Source organism: Gavia stellata, chromosome 14 (genome assembly GCF_030936135.1).
Source record: "Gavia stellata isolate bGavSte3 chromosome 14, bGavSte3.hap2, whole genome shotgun sequence".
In the NCBI taxonomy this organism is placed as follows: Eukaryota; Metazoa; Chordata; class Aves; order Gaviiformes; family Gaviidae; genus Gavia; species Gavia stellata.
In genome coordinates, this window is record NC_082607.1 from 21,568,911 (window position 1) to 21,591,292 (window position 22,382).

A 22,382-nucleotide genomic window follows, 5' to 3' on the forward strand; every position below is an offset into this window, starting at 1 on the left:
TGAAGTGATCTAGCTGAAAAATAATGTGTCCAAGTGGTGGGAACACCCCCTCCCTTCCCAAACAGCTACTGCTGCTTCGCTCACAGCAAGCTGCATATCATGGACTGAAACAATCTAAATGCCTCCTGCTATTAAAAAAAAAAAAAAGTCCTGTTCTCAGCCATGTTTTTTCTCATGCTACAGAATTTGTAGGTTTATCTGACTCTCTTCACTGAGACGAAACCCTGCAACAAACGCTGAAGAGTGTTCTGCCAGGTCTATAATCTGAATCAGTTCATCACGGTGTTTCATGAGCTTCGGAGGTGGTGCGAGAAAGGGGCTGGGACTGCACAACTGAGTGCTGCAGAGAGAGGAGAAAGCAGGGGAGGAAGCAAGCTGTTAGTGGTTCGCAGAAAAACCTCGTGCAGATGTAAGACAGCTTGTGCTAGTACAATACAGAGGGTGATACAGCTTCGTGAGTGAGTACGCAAGGAGCCGAAACAGTCTTTTTTTCTTCATCAGCAATGACAGCTTAAATACAAGTCAAACTACCATTTTCTTCCATCATGCTGCTGATAGCTCATCATCCTGGCATGGGCTTTATCCAAAAAGTCACAGAGTCAGCCCAGTGAATGCTTTGCAACACTCAATAATCTTGGAGATTGTGAAGAAGAATGATGACTCTCTTTTTTTCCCCTCTTTAGGTATTTTAAAAGGTCCAGAACCTGGATGGGATGGGGGGGAGGGCGGGCAGGACAGGAAGATGTACAATGCTTGTTCCTTTGCAAATAGTCTTCAGTATTTGGTAGTGTGTTTTAAAAACATGCTGCATTCAAAAAGAAGAAAAGGCTTCCCTTTTTTTCTCCCTTCTCTATTAGATTTATAATATTTTTCCTTCCATTCCTTGCATTTCTGCAGAAATAGGCCTTGGAAGAAAATATAAAACATTACTGCCTTAAAAGAAGGTAAAATAAATACATCTCTTAACCTTTTTATATATGACAGAGAATCAAAAAAGGGCCTGAGTCCATTAAACAGATTGCTCATTTTAATTCTTAATGTTGCCACTTGCATATTTAAACCATTTTCAACTCGTGTTTCTGTACAACAGTAACATTTATTTCATGGTAAACTTTGATGTAATATGTGTGCATTTTGCATCTCCTTTGATATTTCTCCTTGTTCCTTTGCAAGGCCTTTGGCAAATGACTAGCTGCCTTCTGACTTCTTTCCTGAATGGATTTACTTCTGACACCGTTCAGAGCCATGAAGAAACGGAAATAGATTCCTTGTTTGCGGCCAATGTGTTTCGTTCTTTTTAATAGCTTTTCTGTGCGAAGTCTGGCTAGCCAATAGCAACATATAATTAGAACTGCTCTGGTTGCGCTAGTAGCTTTTGTGTTAATGTGATACCATTTTTTTAACTTCCTTTTAACCTGTAAGTGGTGATCAAAGGTATTTTCCAAATGTTTGAACTGCTATTTATGCATATCCTTGGCTCAAATGGAAAGATTCGTGTATATGCTGCAGCAGATACCTCCATCTCCTGAATGGGTAGGACACAACAGAAACAGATTTGCGTCCTCTCTTCACTTACAAATCTTCCATATATCCATTTTTAAGAGTCGTTTGAAATGTGCTTGTACCGTGTAATGCTCCAATACATTTGCAGTTATTGACAAAATGCGGTATCTCTTACCCTTTGGTTTTCTTTGAAGCTACGACTAGAAACACTGAGATGAATTTGCTGGGACTTTTGAAAGCTTACATTTTTAGGATTGGCTTCCCTGGTTGTCTCAGCAATCTTACCTTTTAACAGAACTCTCCTTTCTTGTTCATTCACACTGGACCTCAACAGAGAATTTCTATTCTAATTTGTTTTATCCTCAAAGTCGAGGAGGGAGCATTTAAAGTGCACAATCTAGCGAGGGAAGCATTAAAATGTATTGTAAAACTCCCCCTTTCTACTGACTCCTGTAATGAAAAGTCATCTTTAAAAGGTGTGGACTAACTTTTTGTTTTCCCCTCTCCTCCCCTGACTACAAAATATTGCCTGAAATGGAGAGATTAGCTGCTACTTGCTGCCCTCCCTTCAGCTTTAGATAACCTTCATGTCTTTCAAGTTAACCCCAGGGTATCCAACACAGAAAAATGAGTTGTTGACACTTGTGCTGTATGTTACTGCATGTGCTGTTATTCTCGATTGAGTAGCAGGTTTTAGACTTCAGATAATACATTCCACTAAACTCCCAAGCTAAATATATCTTAAGTGTAAGTGATACAGACATCTATCCATCTGTAAAATAGCCTATATTTCTGAGGGAAAAAAACCAGCCCCAAAGAACCAAAATAAAACAAAAAAGAAAATCTAAAACCAACCCCCCAAAAAAAGAAGCCTTGTCAAGAACCCCCCCAAAAAGAAGTCTTCTCAAGAAGACTTGTTAACTGAATTGTGGTCTTGTTTAGAACAAAATTTGAGGTTTGGAGAAGGTGAACGTGTTTGAAGCATTCACTAAAAACTGATGTAATCAGTTAAGCTAATGTGTGGCTGTGTACATCTTCTGCCTTGTGAAGCCTGATTGCCCAACTTCACTGTTAAATGACGTGGTGACATTGGAAGCTGAGTTAAGGCAACTAGAATAGTTTTCTTGCTGGTAGTCGTAACTTCATTGGGCACCCACTGAAGGACTACCCTTTGGCTTCCTGAAAACATACCCTAAAAAACATGGGCAAAATAAGAGTATTTCTCACTTCTCTGCAGAGGTGATGAGACGACCAAAAAGCTGTGAAAGTGATTGTTGGAAATGCTTAAATTTGTAGTAATGCTACCAAATCATGTGAGCTGAAATTTATATTCAGTTCAATTTATATATCAGCATAAGTGCTCGGTTTCAGAGATTCCTTTGAGTTGTTATAATGCTAGTGATTTTTTTAAATACTATGTTCTATTGTGACTCACTGAATGTTCTCCAAACTACTTATGTTTATTGTAGACCTTTCAGACTTCCTTCTTGCCTTAGTTTTTCATTACTTCATTAAATTGTTTTATTTTTTTTATTTTTTGCATTTCCCTGCCCGTTGTTTCTATGTTATGTTAAAACAGCTTCCAAAAAAGAAATACCAAGCCTTCATGTTTTGTACAGAAATCTTGAGAAGGTAAAAAAGAAGAGTCAGTTTATTTGTTCTGCGAAGCATTTCAACTACGGTGAATTGTGGCTTTCTCTGAATTCCATTTACAGCTAGCTATACTTGCACTCTTGAGAACATGTGAAATAAGAACAATTCATCTGTTTTAACAGTGTGTCATGGATATAAACCTAAAAACTTAAAACGTGAAATTTTAATAGGCAGTCCTAGTCTCAAACATTGTGAAGTGTCTGTTGCCTATCAAATAAAATACAGAAGTGATCCAAATGTATAAAATTAATTCCTATTTATACTGTTATTTTGCTTCCTGGGATCTCTTTACAATGCGATGCCTTTGTTTGTTCTTTCCAATAGCTGAAAGAGATAGATGCCAAAAAGATTGTCAGAGCAATGTTGTCTTACGTGTGGCCCAAAGACAGACCAGACCTGCGAGCCAGAGTAGCCATATCTCTGGGGTTTTTAGCAAGTGCAAAGGTAAGAACGATACTTCATTGTACTGTGGTAGTTACTATTCATCTGGAGTTCATACAAGGAATCATTTTCTTTATTATTTAGGGGCTTTTACAATCTTAAGATGTCTGTTTCCTGTATGAAGAGCATATAGTGTTAGAAAGAATAGCTTGGATTTTTTAACAGGGTGTGTGTGCATGTGATATGCATGTGTGCGGCTGGGGAGACGATGGTGATGACCAGAATTTTTATTTCCATTGCTCACATTACTTTAGTCCAGGATTTTCCATTGCCAATTAATCATTTACATCATAAGTTATGGGAAATGCGAGTTGAAGGTTGCTTACAGATCTTCTCTTCTTGTGTGGTGCTGTATCTGTCAGACAGGATTTCTTCAAGGCTCTGTGCCCATTCTCAACTCCGAACTTGAGCAGCATGGTGGTATCTACTCACAACTCTTGCTGTGCTATGGAAAAGGGGATTTGAGCTCCAGTCTTTTCTTGATATTTCTCTGTGAGATGGCAGGGGAATTTCTATTGTTTCAGGGACTCCTCTGGTGTCCTAATGTGAAAGGAGCTGTATAGCTTATTTTTTGTATTGAACCATGCTTTCATTCAAATGACTTTTCTTGTAGTCTTTTGATTAGGAAATGGAGGGTTGCTCTTACCTTTCCTTCATTGTGTGAAAGGATCTCTTAATAGTCTTGCCTGCAACAAAATTAGTGTTTATTCGTTCTTAGAAAGAAATAGGCATGCAAAAGCTTTCCGCAGATTAATGGAGGATATAATTCAAATTTTGTGCAAACCTTGTAGAAATAGTTCAGAAGAGCAAATGTTAACTTTGTGCAGAAAAATATTTTGCTTTTGAAGAAAAAGCAAAATATTGGGACTAATTTTTGTAAATTTCATTGAGACATATGGCTCAGCTGGGTTGCTCCTAAGTATGGCAATTTTTACCAAGCATAAAGCTAATATTAGTATGTTACTGGGATAAGCTAAAGTAGGCACTGCTTAGCAATGAGTTTTAGCACTTAAGCTAGTTGCACTAGCAACTTAGTGGCATTCAGCAACATTGCCGTGTTATGAAAAGAGAGAAGAAACAAGTTTCAGCTATGTAGGTGTTAAAAGAAGAGTACTTGGAAGAGAAGTGTGCTCATTTATTTGAGCTGAAGAGGAAAGGCCAATCTTTTGGTCTACAGCTCTTTCTCATGAGCAATCTATCAGGTGCTAGCTGGTACTGTCTACAGTAGATATTTTGGTTTGTGCTGCTGTTGAGGACGTTGCTGATAATGCAGGTGATGATATGCAGAATATGGCATGTCTGTACAAGTAAACTTCCACCCTTTTTGTGTTTGCCTGTGCAAAATATACAGCAATGCTTTCGATTACACTCAAAAACTATCTGGGAAGCTGTCTGCTCAAAATGCAGATGCTAGGAGCATTTTGCCTTGTATACTGTGCAGTTGCCCTCACAATATTATTTAACTGATTATATGCTTGGTTTGTTGAGGTTTTGTGATGTATATTTAAGAACATCCCATTTACCAGATGGATACGAAAATTCTTCTAACTCACTTTCTTTTTAAAGCCCCTTATCAGTAATAATAATAATCTGAAGGCGATTTTGAAATAAGTTTGAAATATTTTGTTCTTTTTCTCTTCTGCTCTTCCCCCCACTTCCTAATTTGTAGGGTTATATGAATATGATGGAGAATGTGAATCCAGAATCTAATCCTGCATGTGGCAGCATTGTACCTTGCTTTTAGGAAATCTATTAATGTTTCAAGCAGCTTTCTGGGGTGTCATGTAAACAAAATTGATGGCCAGGATGCCTGACTCTTGCAAAAATATTATATTTCTACTGGGAGAGAGAGATGTTTCCCCCCGTCAGAAGATCAGACACTTAATTGCTCTTTGGGGAAGTAACTGGATGTTTTGATCTCTCTTAAGTGGTCTTTTAAATTTCCTACTTCAGATTCTGTACCAGACAGCCTGGAAGCCCTGATGTCCAGAGCAGATTCCCAGAAGCAGAGCAGAAAACATGTTGAGCTTTGCCCAGGTTTTAGGAGATGCCTGTTAAAGCAGAAGTGTTTTGTGAGAATGTTTGTTTTGGCAAATAAGGACGTCATTGGGAAAACACACAGCGAGCTTGCTACAGAATACATGTTGTAGCGGGCTGGGGTGAAGAATTTCACCGATGTCTTCTAGCTATCCTTTGCTAATGTTCTTTGTTTTGTTCTGTTTCTGTCATAACAAAGCTGTGTTAGAACTCAAACATTTTCGAGTAACTGCAATTTAACAAGTTACCTCTCATCACCTGAGCTGTGTCCTCTCTTCCTTTGTGGGGTAAATTTTCTTAAGTTGCTTCATACTTTACATGTGGTAAGTATGCATGTAGTTATTGTGGCATAACTGACATGCAAGAGTTTGTTACAGAGCTACAGTAAGTCTGTCATAGCTTTAAGCCCTGAACATCTGCTTTTCTTCCAGAGCAAACTAAAGGTCACTTTGTCCTAGAGAAAATTAAACACAAATCAGTTTACCTGTAGCTTGCCTGGACCATGTATAATCCTGTGCAGTTTCCTCATTAGCCCATTTGGGACCCCTTTGTTCTGATTGCTTGTGAGGTTAATTACAAGGTACTTGATAGACCACACAAGCAGTTCGTTAAAGTTTCTCTGCTATCTAGTTGTGTCAGCACAAGAACACCAGCGTATCTTTCTCCTCACTGCAGTCCTGGCCCGATTTCTTTGTTCTCTGTGAACTTGTCTGCATCTGAAGGATTTACATCCTTATTATGGATTTTGTCTGAAAGGCTGCTCGTTCTTAGGGGTTTTGCATAGAGAACTGTATGATGATGATGCCTGCTACTAGTCACCTTCCCCAATAAGAAATACTTTTGTAAGCCTTTTGGCCAATTTCTTCTGAGTTTGACAAAGAGTTTGGTGAGGTTTTATACCTCTGTATTTATAAAGTTAGGTTTCCAGTTAGAAGAAAAGATCCAAATGGTGGCTCAGTTTTATTCTAAGAAAACTCCAGAGGAATCACAGAGGAGTGGTAGGTTATGAAGTCCTCAGCCACAGGTAAAAAATCAGGAGTTCACACCCAGTTTGGTTTGGCTTACTTACCCACAAAACACAAAAAAGCTGGAGATCATACCTCCTTGTCCTGCTGCTTGAGAAATAATTTGTCTCTTTGAATCTTCCGGTTCAGTAAAATTCAATTTCAAAACAAAAGCCAGTTCTGTCTGCAGCTACTGAAGAGCCTGCGGCTACCGTCTGTCTTGACTCCTTTTGTGGGGCCCAGTTGCCTGTCATTGAACAAATTATTGTGATTTTTGGTTCCTTTTTGTCTACACATAACTGCTAGTAGTATTGTTAGCCTTCAAAGTGAGCTGTTTGTATGGCTTTTTATGACTGGGAGCTGACAGGATGGAGTCTGCTCTAGGGCTAGTAAGGTCTTTTTTTCCTTGGAAGATTTGTTGTATTATGACATGCTTTAAATTTTTATCTTAAATATTTATAGCCTATCTAGACATGTGTGATCTGAAAGATGCAACAGGAAGATAGGTGAGAGGAGTACACAAGGCATTATCTATGTTTTCAGACACATAGATTAGCCTACTCAGGTTCTACAATCTCATTTTTCTTTTTCCACATTCCCTCCCTCTCCCATTTTTTGTCATCTCTACTGGGGTATGTATAGTAAATGCTTCTCTCCTCTTCTGTTTCTTCCCTTTTTCTTCTGTGGCACAAGAAGAAACGGTGCTTGGGCTTCTGAGAAGGTGGATTAAACACATGAATATGACAAAATCGCTTGTCACCTCTGTCAGCCTGTAATGGGTTTTGGCCTCTTGGTCACAGACCAAGCATGTGTTATTCATGAGCCAGAGAAATCTTTCAGACTATCTGCATTTCTACTGACTGCTAATTCTCTATGTTTCAGGAGAAGAAATTGTTTGGCTAAGGAAGCAAGAGACAAGTGTTGTGTTGTACATTTTGTCTGTGTGCAAAGGTGATACCTGTCTGATCAGTTCAGTATGTACGTATGATCTTGGTGTTTGAGCCCTTTTTGTGGGCTCAGGTGGAATTAGAGAATTACAATAAACTTTTAGAAACTATTAGCTTTTTGAGAAGTTTCAGGTAAAAAGTTTTTTCCAATTTTTTTTTTTTCTCTTACTGGAAAAAGTACATTTCAGGTCATCATTAAATTGGAAGAAGGCACGAAACCAGATGCTGCTTCCCTCTTTTGGACCACATTTTGTAGCTTCTTCAGCAGTCTTACCTCCGTAAGGGATGGAGTTTTCTGGTTATATTTCCATAAAAGGAGTTGTTGGATGAGTACATTTATATTGATCCCGAGATAAATTCAGTCATCTTCATGTCAATGTTTCTCATTGAATTATTGGCAAAAGAAGAGTTCACTGTAGACCAGTTTTATCGTTTTGGGGCTCAGCCTGTCACTAATTCATCATCTTTATTAAACAAAAAATACTGGGAAGAGGAAAATGAAAGATAAGACTGTTTGTCTTAAAAGTATTGTAGTCCCACAAGGGAATAGAGATGATGATGATGCAGTGTCAGCTTAAAACAGTGTTGTCATTTGGAAAAAAAAAAAACCTTAAACTCATTTAAGCATGATGCATTACAGTATAATGTGCTGTTAAATGTGGGTGATTGAGTTGGGATGACTTCATGGGTGCTGTATTTGCTTTCCAATACATTCAGGCAGGGATAAGCTATTAATTCAAAATTATAAATAGAAAATGTACAAATTTATTTTAAAAGGGTCTTTTTAATGGGAGTTGTGATCAAGCTTTCAGGCATTAGGAGGAGGAGGGAAACCTATACAGATATATTGCGTAAGACAATTGTTTTGCATGGTAGCTTTTCCTAGTGTACCTAGGTCTGCTTAAAGCTTTTTGTTCTGTGCTAGCAAATCTAGGCTACTAAAGAGATAGCTGTGAGTTTATGTAGAAGGCTGAAATTTTGTTTCCATTAATGTGAACATGATTTCATTGATTTAACAAATTGAGTAGGAAAGGCCCATTTCTGATAATGGCCTCTCATCTCTCTTGCTATAAACTTTGTAAGATTAACTTTTTTTTAAAATTACTGGAAAGCAGACTGTCTTGATTGCTAATGAAATGCAATACCATGCTGCCTTGTTCTTATTCAAGCTTTACCCTCCAGGAGTCAGAACAACTATAACCTGAGACCAGGCTTTGCATTTCATTTAAAACTCTATTGGGTAGAATTATATTGATATAAAAGAAGACATTTCTGCAAAATTGTAGGCTGTTGCTGGCTAAATTAATTGCAAGTGGAGAACCGCAGTTTAAAGAATACATCTCTCTTCTTTAAATGGACATTAAAATATATCTGTAGTTCTATTTCTAAACTACCTGTAGAGCAGCATAGTCTACTGAAGAGTAAAATCCCTGCAGAGGGATTTGTGAGAATCTGCAGCAAATCAAGACAATCTGCATTACATTACTCCTATTTTCTACTGAGTAGTCTCTCCCAGGAAAACCTGCACTTTGTCATGTTGGTCATCACTGTAACGCACATGGTACTATATTTGTCTTTATTAAGAACAAAATGCCACCCCAAAATTGAGTTTCAATAACTCTGAAGGGAAAGTAGGGTTTTGTTATCATACTGGGGAGGGGAGGGGGGATTTGAATTTCGGTATCGTAAAGATTCAAAATCTCTGTTAATGCATCCTCAGTTCTTTTGTGGGGCTTTATGCTTAAGGTTTAAGCATGTAATGGCAGTAACCTGTTCGTCTGCTGTGTATAATTGAAGTTATCAGCCATTATTGTATACTGCTGCTTTGATGGTATTTGTTGGCTTTCTGCAGATAATGCTAACCTCCGGTCTTTTTTTTTTTTTAATGGAGCTTTCCACAATTCCGATCTATTAAAAGTGGAGCTGTTGCTGAATGACTGTCAGGCTTGCACTGGATAAATTTTAGAAGAATGTATTTGAAGTAGGACCTGATCTTTCAGCCTTTTGCTCTTTTCAGTCACAAACTAACCAGTAATAATCTCACCTAGATGCTCTCAGATCTCATCTGTCTCCTCTCAGGAGTTGTCTAGATTATGCTGTGTTAAGAATTCGGTAGTCTCTTTTTCTTTTTTCTTTTTTGTCTTGCATAGTGTATTTCACAAGGGAGAGGAGAAAATGGATTCCTTCCTCATTTGCATTTAAAACTTTTGCCTAAAACAGTGTTTAAAAAAACCCAAACAGAACAGATTCAAAAAAATAACTTAAAATTTTTTCTTTAATTCTGTAGTTAAAAGAAGTATTTTCAAAACTCCAGTTTCCCCTCTTGGTGAATATCTGTCTTCCACTATTTACAGTAATTTGTATCACTGGGAATATTTGATACTGGGGTAGTTGTTATAATTACTAAAAGCCTGTCTTCCAGCTTGAATTTGGACTGAAGTTGTGAAAGTCTTCACCACTCTTTTCGCTTGAAACCTAGTTTTATCCAGTTATTTTACAGTTTTTTTCGCTGGGCTTTCTGCTCTGACAGACATCCCTAAATACAATAGAGATCTGAGTGGGTATACGAAACATTTGGTGGAGAGAGCTGAAATATCTTTGTCAATTTGTTTTGGTTTTTTGTTTCTTCTCATGTGAAATAGTTTGTCATCTACACACAATTTTTTTTCAAGTATTGGAAAAAAAAAACCACCCCAACCCACCCCCAACTTTTAGCAAAGTCAGCTTACTGTAAAGCATTTTAGCATCTGCCATGATTATAAGACTGTAGGTCTTAACATACTTGTTCAATTGCTAAAAAACTTGTATACCTTATTTTCAAATCTTCACAGCTAGAAGCAGTTTGAATTAATGAATTCTATTAATTATATGAAGTTTGACAGTAAATTTTTTTCTTGTTGGTACAAATGAGTGATGTAACAACAGAACATTAACAAGGCTTCAGAATTTTCTGTTTTCTTGAAGAGTTTCAGTATTTTCTCATGCTACAGTTGTGCAAATAAAAACCCCTAAAGTTGGTCTATTTACATATCTAGCTGTCTTGCTTTTCACATGTAGAGGAGACACCACTGTTAGAGGAGATGCATTTGGGTTGTGGTGCTGTTACAAAAATATCCAGTGACGTGCTATATGTTAGGTTGTGGATAGGACTTTGGTATTTTGTTTGAAAGCGCAGATTGTTAAAGTAATTTGTAGTGTCTTGTAGACTGTATGGAAAGGCTTTTGTGCTGCTGTGCCAAACGCTAGGGTTAATGTGGGTATTAAGTTAATGTTTATAGTGATGTTGCAAATGGAGAGTGTTATTTAAATATTAAGGCAGTATTAACAGAAGAGACAAAGGATAAGTTAACTTCTTTTCTTTGACTTCACTAGAGCTTTGGTTTAATACACCTCGATTGACCTGGTGTTAGCAATAAGTGGGTGAGTTGTTTCTTCTGTAGTAGTAGTTCTTCATACTGCATATTGCCAGTATCACAAAGAGCAAACGACCTGTAATGACGACATAATTTAGTAGCGTTGTGAGTATGCGTCATGCAGTGTCTGCTCCTTGATTCATTTCCTAGTCTTGCCATTGCTGTACTACTGCTCAGCCTCAGTTTAAGTGCCTTTGCAGTGTACAGTTTGTTTAGGATAGAAATTGATGTTTAAAAGGAGCCAGTGAGAGAGACAAACCAACCCTGCAGTCCCAGGATTAAAGACGTAATAGTATGGAGAATATTGTGCTTGAAATCAAGAGAGCCACCTCACCCGCACTAAGTGGTTAAGAATTAAATATAACACTACATCAATTTCAGAAAAAATAGTCATGCTACGTAGATATATATTTTAATGCATATGGACTAATTGGTGTTCTTATGCTTTTAGGCCATGAATATATTGGTTCCCTTCATGTTTAAATATGCAGTAGACAACCTCAACCAGGTATCTGGAAACATACTCAACCTCAGCGATGCACCAAATACAGTGGCAACTGTGGCAACTGCTGTTCTCGTTGGCTGTAAGTGGTATTCCAAATTTGTTAGCAAGTGTTAACGTTCCGCAGTAAGGGAGTGGGACAGCAGCGCTCCTGAGCTTCGCACTGCTAAACACCTAGGATGGTCATTTCACAGTTACTTCTGTGCTGATGTCCGTTCCCAATGTTCTGTGACCTTGCTTCTGGTATTCCAATTAAAAAAAAGAAATAATGCTTACAGAAACGATTCTTGATTGAAATCCTACCCTTTCTTATAACCAGCTGCAAAAGAAGCTGATGTAAAATGTGTGCGCAATGGTTTATAAATGAAAAATAGCAAAAAGTTTTGGACCCATTAAGTATAAATTACCTTTGAACTAAAAATGTTGAAAATCTATAAAGAATGAGTCTAATGTAATTTCATGCATGAAGGGAAGTTGGAAATATAATTATTTTCATTTTGTAAACTTTTTCATCTTTTTCTAGATGGTATCTCAAGAGCTGGGGCAGCGTTATTTAATGAAGCTAGAAATGCAGTATTTGGGAAAGTAGCTCAAAATTCAATCAGAAGGATAGCGAAGAATGTTTTCCTGCATCTTCATAACCTGGATTTGGCGTTCCATCTAAGTAGGCAAACCGGAGCTCTGTCAAAAACCATCGATAGAGGAACAAGAGGCATCAGTTTTGTTCTTAGCGCTTTAGTATTTAATCTGGGACCTACCATGTTTGAAGTGGCACTAGTCAGTGGAATTCTGGTAAGTGTTGTTTATTCATGAGTTGGAATTGTCTCATTTAGGAATAATACATTGATTTTCTTTTACCAAATTCTACTGAGTATTAATAATAGTTGAATTTACAAGGTGGTTGTGAAAGTGACTATTATGAAGGAGAGCAATCCCTAATTTTCAAATATTAGTTACTTTAAACTGGCTTATTTGAAATTTTCACATTCAACACCTGTCTTCAGCCAATGATATTTATATGGCTAGTTTTTAATGTTTTTCTTCAAAATTGTTGAAAAAATGAAATCAGAAAAGTGAACTGTACACACAAGTGTCAAATATATCTGGGTAAATACTGAGGAAGCAGCAACACAGATGTCCAGGAATGTTGTGTCTTAGTGTGTTGAAGATAGAGGAGGGAGTGATTATTGGCTCTCTTCTGAATACAGGTCTTTTCTTATCCAGAAGTGAAAATTATCTTTTGGAAAATAGGTTTCTCCTTCTTGCAGGTTAAGCCTAATAAGCTCATTTTAAAACTTTTTGTTTATAAATCATACTTACTGTCTTTGAAATCAGGATCTTTGGATATTTATATGCTAAAATCTAAATCTCGATTATGTAGCTTAGACTAAATTAAAAACAAGAATCTTGTTTTGTTTATTCCCCTTCTTTTTAGAAGGACTTAATCAAATCTGAATGTAACAATATGAATTAAAACCCCTGTTGATATTGGGTTAAATTTTATAACCATTGGAAGTTGCAAATCAAGCTGGCTGTGAGCCAATCTGCCATGATGCCTTAATTTTTATTTCTTACGGCTTTTCTTTCCTGATGTACCCTGAAGTAGAGAAAATGTGTCATAAATTGTTTTGCAAGGCCATTTATTTCTTCTTCTGCAGTCTTCAGCTTTCTTCCAAAATCCACCCAAAAAGCGTCTGTATTTAGTCTTAAGCTGTTCAGAGCAAGGAGTGTGTTGGGCGGGACCTTCAGAGTTCTTGTCTCGAGCGAAGCTATGACAATTTTGAGACAACAGTGAAGTTTTGAAAATTGTTCTGACTTTTTTTTTATTTTATTTTAAATGTTCTAGTATTACAAATGCGGTGCAGAGTTTGCTTTAGTAACTCTGGGGACACTAGGAGCCTACGCAGCGTTCACGATAGGAATTACACAGTGGAGGTAAGGCATGCCCTCAGATTCATCAGGGTACTTAGTGTTGCCTCAGCCTGAACTCTTGACTGTATTAAGCCTTCATTTTACAGGACTAAGTTTCGAATAGAAATGAACAAAGCAGATAATGATGCGGGTAATGCTGCAATTGACTCGCTACTAAATTATGAGACTGTGAAGGTAAGACCAATCTTTACTACCAGGCTCTTTTTCTTACTTCTGTCAGCCTAAGGGAAGTGAGTCATAAGATTCATCTTTTATAGGGCTACATATCTGGAGCAATAGCGTATTTTTAAAACATTATTCATTTGAAGAGTACTACCTGATATTGACAGAGTAGCATGAAAAGTTGTTAGTGGGGCTTGAAAAAAATCTATTTGCTAATAGAGAGAGAAGTTTCTTTCATGACTGAATCGCTTTGACCATCAGTTTCTCTAAAATGTAAACTTAGAGTCTTGAAGAAGCTTCTCTTCACTTGTTTGCAAAATGGTCTTCTGAATGTCAGCCTGCAACGTATTGTCTTCTCAAATGACCATGTGTTCTGTTTTCGTTACCTATTGCGGTTTGTAGCATTCCATTGCAATGGTCACATGAAAGAACAGGTCTCTATTGGTTCTTCTACTGCTACTATTAAAAAAAAAAATCCTGTGGACAGCTTTGAAATTGTCCAGGCTCATGCTTATTTTATGCTTCTTTTAACTGGAGAGCTAGAACTGGAAAGATAAGCAGCGGAGTTATCTGTGAAGAAGGACCCAGAAGTAGAAGTTGTGTGAGAAGTACTGTTCTAGAGAATTTGCTGTCATCAGTGACAAGGATGTTCTAGTACATAGAGGACATAACTTTTTCTTCTTTTTAGTATTTAGTGGTGGCTGGTGTTTGGTTTTGACATTAGTCGGGTACAAGTTCTGCAAGACAGGCACCCAGTGTTACTAGGGTATGAGTATGGTAGGGGTCTCCATAATGTCTCCTTTCCCAGTGCAGAACGTGCTGGGGTTTGTTCATGGTTTTTGTCTTCACACACTAATTTTTTATCTTCTTTTCTCTTTAGTTGTTGAAGAGGGGTTGTGTGCGTGTCTGTGCATGTAGTATGTTCTCACTGAACTTTCTAGCTAGTTAAATATACAGTCTAGTATGGTTGAGAATGTGACATTTATTATTTTTTTGTGTCTCATAGTATTTCAATAATGAAAAATACGAAGCCCAACGGTATGATGAATTCTTGAAGACATATGAAAATGCCTCCTTGAAGACTACCTCTACTCTAGCTCTCCTGAACTTTGGACAGAGTGCTATTTTTAGCATTGGCTTAACGGCCATCATGGTGCTTGCTAGCCAGGGCATTGTTGCAGGTAACTCATCCGTCTATAAGCTAAAAATGACTCTCCTTTACTTTAATTCATCCACAATAGAGGTGTTAATTTTAATTAACTTATGGTTGATGTGATAGCTCATTTTCAGAGTTCTTGCTTGAGAGTTTTGGGTATTTCTGCTTCTTGGAGTATTACAGATTCCATTGTGTGTGTATATATATATCAATAACTGGTATGATTTTATTAGAAACATTTTAAAAGTTTAGCAGTTAGAGACAGATCCTAAGAAAATGTAACTTTGGGACGTTTCTGTTGAAGGATTGTGAAAGACACTTATATAACTACAAATACTTTTGTGGACCTTCTACAAAGGTCCTTTCTTCTTACCCTTCTCCTTTCCCATGTTGGCAAGATTCAGAACTTTTCGCCAATGTGTATATAACCATGTGCTCTGTCTCCAGTAGTTTTATTACCGGTGTCCTTCACTTTCCTTAGCTTAATAAGGGCACATTATTAAAAGAATTGTTTCCATATGTTTTTTATCTATATTTGTCTAATTTACTACATAAAGTAAAGCCTGCTTGTTTAGGAAGACACAGTATAAGCTTCAAATACAGTAGATGAATGCAGTATCGGGAGGGAGCTCAGCTAAAGTGAGGTGGTTTTAGAGTAAAAACAATGATGCTTTAAACACTGTTAGTGTCCAGGTGTGTTTGAAGGGTAGACCTTTATATCGTGGTGTCTTTCTTGCATCTGCTTTTGCTCTTTTTAAGAGATGCCAGGACAGGGAAGAGTTACAGTGTGAATGGATAAATCAATAGGTGAAGTTTATGGCTATCCTTAAGAAAATTTAGAAGAGCCTTTAGGCAGGATGGTAGAAATATGGCTTTAAATCATCCTTCTGGACCTGTTTCAGCTGAACTGACCCAGCACTTACTTTTAACTAATGTGTCATCCTGAGCTTTTCCTTGAACAGCATATTTGAATTAAGCTGCCCAGAGGTTCTCACTATATGTTTTAGCATCTGTGTTGTATACAGTATGAAAGTCCTCTCTCTTGATCATGACAAATGCTATCATTTGGATTTGTCTGTAATTGTACTTAAGATTGTCATTCCTGATTCTTGCTTTCATGTGTTAGTTCCTCCCCTTCTAACTTGTTTAGGCCCCTTTATGTTTCTCTCTGTGGAATTTACAACTTTACAATCTGAGGTTTTCCATGAATTCCCTGATATGCTGCTTGTCTTATTTTCCAGGTGCTATTATATCCTGCTTTTTTTTTCCTTTTTGGTGAAATCCACACAAACATTGCCCTTTGTTTCAGGCACCTTCCTATGTAAAATCTGATCTTCTGGGAATGTGTTTTGTTTAGTATTTAAACATCTGGTTTTAGAAATGGGATAAAGGAAACTAGACTTGATTGACTTGATTAATTTTTTTAAAATCTTTTGGTGCTTCCTAACAAGACAACCCTTCAAGTCTCCTTATTCTCTCACATCCATTTTGTCTTAAGGCAGCCTTTCTGTTGGAGATCTAGTAATGGTGAATGGATTGCTGTTCCAGCTTTCTCTTCCCCTAAACTTCCTGGGAACAGTATACAGAGAGACAAGACAAGCACTTATAGATATGAATACCTTGTTTACACTTCTCAGTGTAGATACCAAAATTAAAGTAAGTAGTAGCTTATTTTCCTAAAGTATCTGGGTATTTAATAGGGCTGTTTTCTGGCAATGCCATCATTTCACCCTGTTTGTTACCTTCCAGGTTTAATTTCTATTCAAGAAAGAGATGTTGTGTGAGGATGCTGTTCTGCCTCCTCTTCAAGTGCAGTTAGTGCAATAGCAGCTGCTTTTTTCTTGCAGAACCTTTTGGTGACAGCAAAAGTTGCTTCACGGAAGTTGTGTTTGTATTGAGATTTTTTTTATTTAAGTATTCATGCCTTGTGCTTGAATTTTTATTTGTAATTAATGATGCAGAATTTATTACCGCAAAAGGACTTGTGAAGCAGAGTGTTTACAGCAGAAAATTTTTCCTTCTTTGGGAAAAAGGAGGAACAAACCAATTTCGCTTGTGTGGCGGATTATAATTATTTTTAACATATCCAAGCTGGAGTGTCTATTTGCCTTTTTCTGAGCTAGGAAATGGACTATTCAGCTTGTTGAACTGCTTGAGATACTTTCCGGGCAGCATATAAAGTGGCACTCTTCTTTTAATAGGACAAAGAGCTGGCTCCACCCCTGCAGATCACACCACAGACTGCTGCCATCGTCTTTGATAATGTGCATTTTGAATACCTTGAGGGGCAGAAAGTCCTTGCTGGAGTGTCTTTTGAAGTCCCTGCAGGAAAGAAAGTGGCCATTGTAGGAGGTAGTGGGTCAGGGTGGGTAAATGGACTAAATACGCCAATCAATGAGGCAGAATTTTGTTTCTTAAATGTGTTGGTTCTTGTGTTTTTGCTTTTTATTATTTTTGTTTGTGACATCAATTCTGTTTGGAGACTATAAATGGCAAACCAGGAATGTAACATTAGCTTCAATTCTTTTCAATTTCAGGAAAAGCACAATTGTGAGATTATTATTTCGTTTCTATGAACCTCAGAAAGGAAATATTTATGTTGCTGGACAGAACATACAAGATGTCAGTTTGGAAAGTCTGAGAAAGGCAATAGGAGTTGTACCTCAGGTATATCATGTTTCGTTCTCCCCAGATAGTCCATCGTAATAGTAATTCTCAGTATTCTGACACTGTGGTTCGATGAAGGCCGATCCTAATGCAGTGTTACTGTCTAGTTCCTTTGAAAGTCACCATGCTGCTTTTTTCTTTTTCCCAGGAAATACTATGTTTTTATGTGCATCATCACATAGATCCAATTTCTGAAATGTGTTTAAGCCTCTTGACGAGAAACTGCCTGCAGCTTTAAATGATTTAGCTTTATAGTTGATTACCATCCATAATGAGTTAGCAAAGTGATAAAAGTATGCATGACATACATTTTGTGTCCTAAATATATATTAGTCCCATTTTGGGGAAAAGAAATTTCCCCACATACTTTTGCCTTCAGGCTTCGTAGAAAAATATAAGCTATTCTGTATTGATTTCTTTCATGGATTGGGGACAGTTTTTAAACTATTGTTCATGGTTTCTTGTTTAAAATATTCTTTCCATAAATATAGGATGCTGTTCTCTTCCATAATACTATCTATTACAATCTGCTCTACGGCAATATTGGTGCAACACCAGAAGAGGTGTATGCAGTAGCAAAGTTGGCAGGAATCCATGACGCTATTCTTCGAATGCCAAATGGTTACAACACTCAGGTTGGTGAACGAGGACTCAAGCTGTCAGGTAGGTTCTTAAGCGCCTGAGTTCAAGCACTACCTCAAAGTTCAATGTATAGTTTATTCCTCAGTCAGACTTTTAGCTTATTTACATCATAACATAATTGTAAGGCTAAATATTAATATGAAGATCTGTAGCTTAAGGCAATTGTAGTCTTCAAGTTATTTAAAGGAGTGTATTTTCAGGGGATAGTATTGAATGAGTTGATACGTAAGCATGTAGATGCATCTAAGTAAAAGTGATCTTTCTCGTAACCTATTTGGGTGGTGGAATGCGTGTGAATAGAACTGGGAACTTTATGTGTGCTTTGCATGTAGGGTGTGATAGGCTGAAATATATATGCATAGACCTTCCAAATTGGAGTTCTTAAATCTAAACTTGTTAACAGCTGGAAGTTAGGTGGTGTTTTGTTTTTGCTGTTGATAGGAAGTAAGGCAATGGGATATGTTGTTTCAGCGAGGTCATTTTGGACCCTGTTCATAATGAAAGGGCCTTCATGTCTTACATGTTTCTTACCCATCAATTGTGTAAGAAAAAACAAGAAAATGGTGTCTTCGTACCTGCAAGCTATGGATTTATATTGCACAACCTTGGTACTGAACCAAAAAAACTAGAGTTTAGGTTCTCAAAGTCCCTCCGTATTTGGGTATGCACTCTATAAAACAGCATAACTGTTCTAGACTAGAAAGATCGTATCATGGCATTAGCCAGGCTTTGCTAGGCATGCTGGCCTTTTGGGGCCACTCTTACTAAAAATTCACTTTACTCCTCCTTCTCTACAGCTGTCTGTAATACTAAAATTACATACGCTAGTTTGTAGGGAAGATGATGCTCGAAAGCAAACATTCTTCCTGTGGCAGAGTTACAGTGTACGACGAGGGATCGCATGGAAACTGGGAAATGTCTAACTCATTTCCCATGTCCTTTTTCTTTTTTTTATTGGGTGACATAGGACTTTAAAAATATGGAGTTTAAGTATAACTTTTTAGGTAGTAGCTAGATTGCACTAGAATGCTTTCAATCTCAAATCTCTTAGGTTGAAGTTGCATTGAGACAACGCTAATAATGATGTCCATCACATCAATGTAACGCTTAATAAATGTGCATTGAATAAAACAAAAAAATGAAATTACGTTTTGGTTGAAGGATACATTATTATTAGGTTATTTCATTATATTTTAAAGAAGTCTTTATCTTAAAGCTCTTACAGTTTTTTTAATAGATATTTGATGCAAGATAAAATGGGATGCTCATTTCATGAGGCTTCCCCATTTAATTCACTGATGGGTTTCGTTCCCCTCCTTGGTGGATATTACAAGAAGTAGAAGGTGCATATGCAAAGTTCATTAAAACTATCTCCTGTTGTCTTGTTTTGAAAAAACAAAACACACTATAGTTTTGCTTAAAATTGCTAGCCAATACGAGCAGCGGTGAGGCACGGTTTTTCATGTTGGTTTGGTATCTTTTTCTAGTAAAATCTTAAAGGTGTTTAAATAAGGGTGAGGTAACTGAAAATATTTGGAGGATTTTGGCAAGGTAGGTAGCATAATGCTGAATTGCGTGCGGAGAGTAGTAGTGGGGAAACTGCAGTACATCCACAACTTAACTACTGCTCTGCCTGAGGAGAGGCCGTATCACTGTGGTAACATGTAGGATGCATCTTTCTAAATAACTTCTCCTGAATACAAGGCCTGTTGAGCAAACTCTAAACACACATGGCAGAGCTTAATTTTCTTCCGCTCCCACTCCGTCTACAAGACACCGTTTATTGGTAGACCAAAGAACAGGTCAGCTGCTTTCATTTGCATGTAGCATGGAGTGGTAGAGGGCAGACGGCTCTACTCCGTTGGGAATGAGGTTTGGCCCTACAGAAGAGAGGAAATTAATGAGGTCAGAAGCTTCAGGGTACTGAGGTTGCTTGAGAACGGTACCGAGATGTATGGATCTTGGGGGATGTGGGGCTGGTGGGGGTCCAGAGGCAGGAGCGCAGGAATGCAGCGTGTTCGGGCAGAGGTGCTGCCTGTTGCAAAGACAGCAAGCTGCGTGCGGTATTTCTTACCGTGCAGCTGCTCAAGTCGGGAGTCCTGGTCTCTTGAAACAGAGGATCAGAGGTTACATTCTGTATCCAGACCGTATGTGCAGGAGAAAGCATGCACATTTGCAAAAGGGGAATACAGAGAAGGTTTGAAGGGAAATAAAATATTTGGGTGAGTGAGTAGAAGATATAAAATATACATGGGTGAGTGAGTAGAAGATATAAAATAGGTACTGGCAGAACTGTGGAGAACCGTGATAATGATGGAAGATTTCTTTTGTGCTGCCTGTCTCCCCAGCTAGTAATTTCTAGAAAGAGGGTTTGACTAACAAAAGGTTTGAAATGTCTTGGTGTTTATAGAAGCATAGAATGGTTTGGGTTGAAAGGGACCTTCTAAAGATTATCTAGACCAACTCCCCCACCATGAGCAGGGGCATCTTTCACTAGATCAGGTTGCTCAAAGCCTTAGCCTTGTGTTGAGGTTTAGATTGGATATTAGGAAGAATTTCTTCACTGGAAGGGTTGTCAAGCATGGGAACAGGCTGCCCAGGGAAGTGATTGAGTCACCATCCCTGGAGGTATTTAAAAGACATGTAGATGTGGCACTTGGCACACTTGGCACACCACTTAGCCGTGGGCTTGGCAGTGCTAGGTTAACGGTTGGACTTGATGATCTTAAAGGTCTTTTCCAACCTAAATGATTCTGTGTCCCGTTCTAAATCTGGAGAAGTGTGTGCAGGCGTGTTGGAGTTTCCTTCTGACCTTTCTGAAAATGGGTTATGCCTTTAATCCTTTAAACTGGTGGATTTTTTTTTTTATAATTGGCAAGAACCTTAATAGAAACAGAACTCCCTAATGGCAGTACAGTAGCATGGATAACAAGCCTCAGTATCTGCATTTCTCTCCCATAGTGTGGTTTTCCTTGCTTGTGTGGTACAAAAACAGGCATAAGGATTGCAATGAGAACTTTACCATTTAAATGGTGAAGTAAGCATTTAGTGCAGTTCTTGCTGGTCTCAGTGATTGATTCATCAAGAGTAAATAATGAAAAACAAGCTGTTTTGTTTTTTTCAAGTAGAATCCATTTCAGTGTTTTCTAATCAATGTGTAATAGAAGGAGCTATAACAGCCCAAACCCCTGACTTTGTGAACAAAACGGTTAACATGCTGCTGTCCTGAATATGAATGGGGAAGAACATGAAACAAGTCAATATGCTGCAAATGTAAGGCAAGACCTTGGATTTTGTTATTGTAGTATGTCTTTCAAACACAGATACTGTCAAGCTGTGAGTTTTGAACATGATTTAAAGGGGGGGAGGGAGAGAGAGTATATTAAAATAGACGGAGTAAATTGTACAATTCTAATTGCTACTGAGTTCTGCCAAAGACAGTTTAAAATTTGAACTGCAGCATTATTATCAGCCTTTTAAATGGTTTATTAAAGCATGTTCTCTCCTGATAGGAATGGAACATTAACAAGAATATAATGGTATTAAATGGAATGTTTTGAAGTCTTGAATAAAACAAAGGAGGACAAGTGCACAAATGTGAAATGTTTGCATTGTCTACCAAATGTTTAGCAGATTTTAAGTTCTCAAATGCACCTGTATTCCTGTCTGTAAAGGTTGTCCTAAGTTATTCTTGGGTAGATGTTGGCTGTAAGAATTGTGAAGGAAGGAAACTAGTCTGAAACTTGGTTACATCAGAAACCGACAGGCAGTAGATTGCATAATGAAGGTGGTTTTCCGTACCGTATTAATTGTGTTCTGTAATGAAATTTGCTGGTTAAAGCTGTTAGGTATGGACGCTTTAAACCTGGGCCATTATGGAGTGGAAAGTTAGAGGAATTTCAAGGAGAGACCTGAAAGAAAAAATGTGTTTGCAAGACACATGAAATCAAATACAGCAGGCGTGGACAGAGCGTTATTTATTTGTGAGAGAAAACAAGATGTATGATTGCAAAGTTACTGTACGGGGCATGGCTTAGACCAGGTAAATGAGCTCATACTCCCTGGTGTGTAGAGTGAGTTACTGCACATCATCGTTAGTTACCTGCTCTTGCCTTGTAGCATACGCAAAACAGTTCTCCATCCTTTTCTAAAAGGATAAGCAATCTTGACTCACTTTGGATTTACCAAGGAGCAGGAGCTAGTGTGATATCTTATGTAACATGTACAGAGCTTTATCAATAGCAACTATGATGTATATTAAAAAGGGGAAAAAAAAAGAACCAACCCCCAGAACAGTCATGTCTGATGTTGAATTTAGAATAT

General features: G+C 37.8%; 1 protein-coding gene across 1 annotated transcript in view; it reads left to right on the top strand.

Annotated features, from left to right (window-relative positions):
* The window catches only part of ABCB7 (ATP binding cassette subfamily B member 7), a 41,444-nt gene that overhangs the window by 13,294 nt on the left and 5,768 nt on the right, over positions 1-22,382 (top strand). The window contains exons 4-13 of the mRNA XM_059824333.1: positions 3,481-3,600; positions 11,450-11,582; positions 12,024-12,292; positions 13,347-13,435; positions 13,519-13,606; positions 14,601-14,775; positions 16,249-16,406; positions 16,952-17,115; positions 17,288-17,417; positions 17,909-18,080. Coding sequence (XP_059680316.1) covers positions 3,481-3,600; positions 11,450-11,582; positions 12,024-12,292; positions 13,347-13,435; positions 13,519-13,606; positions 14,601-14,775; positions 16,249-16,406; positions 16,952-17,115; positions 17,288-17,417; positions 17,909-18,080 — 1,498 coding nt within the window. The remainder of the gene's footprint in view (positions 1-3,480; positions 3,601-11,449; positions 11,583-12,023; positions 12,293-13,346; positions 13,436-13,518; positions 13,607-14,600; positions 14,776-16,248; positions 16,407-16,951; positions 17,116-17,287; positions 17,418-17,908; positions 18,081-22,382) is intronic.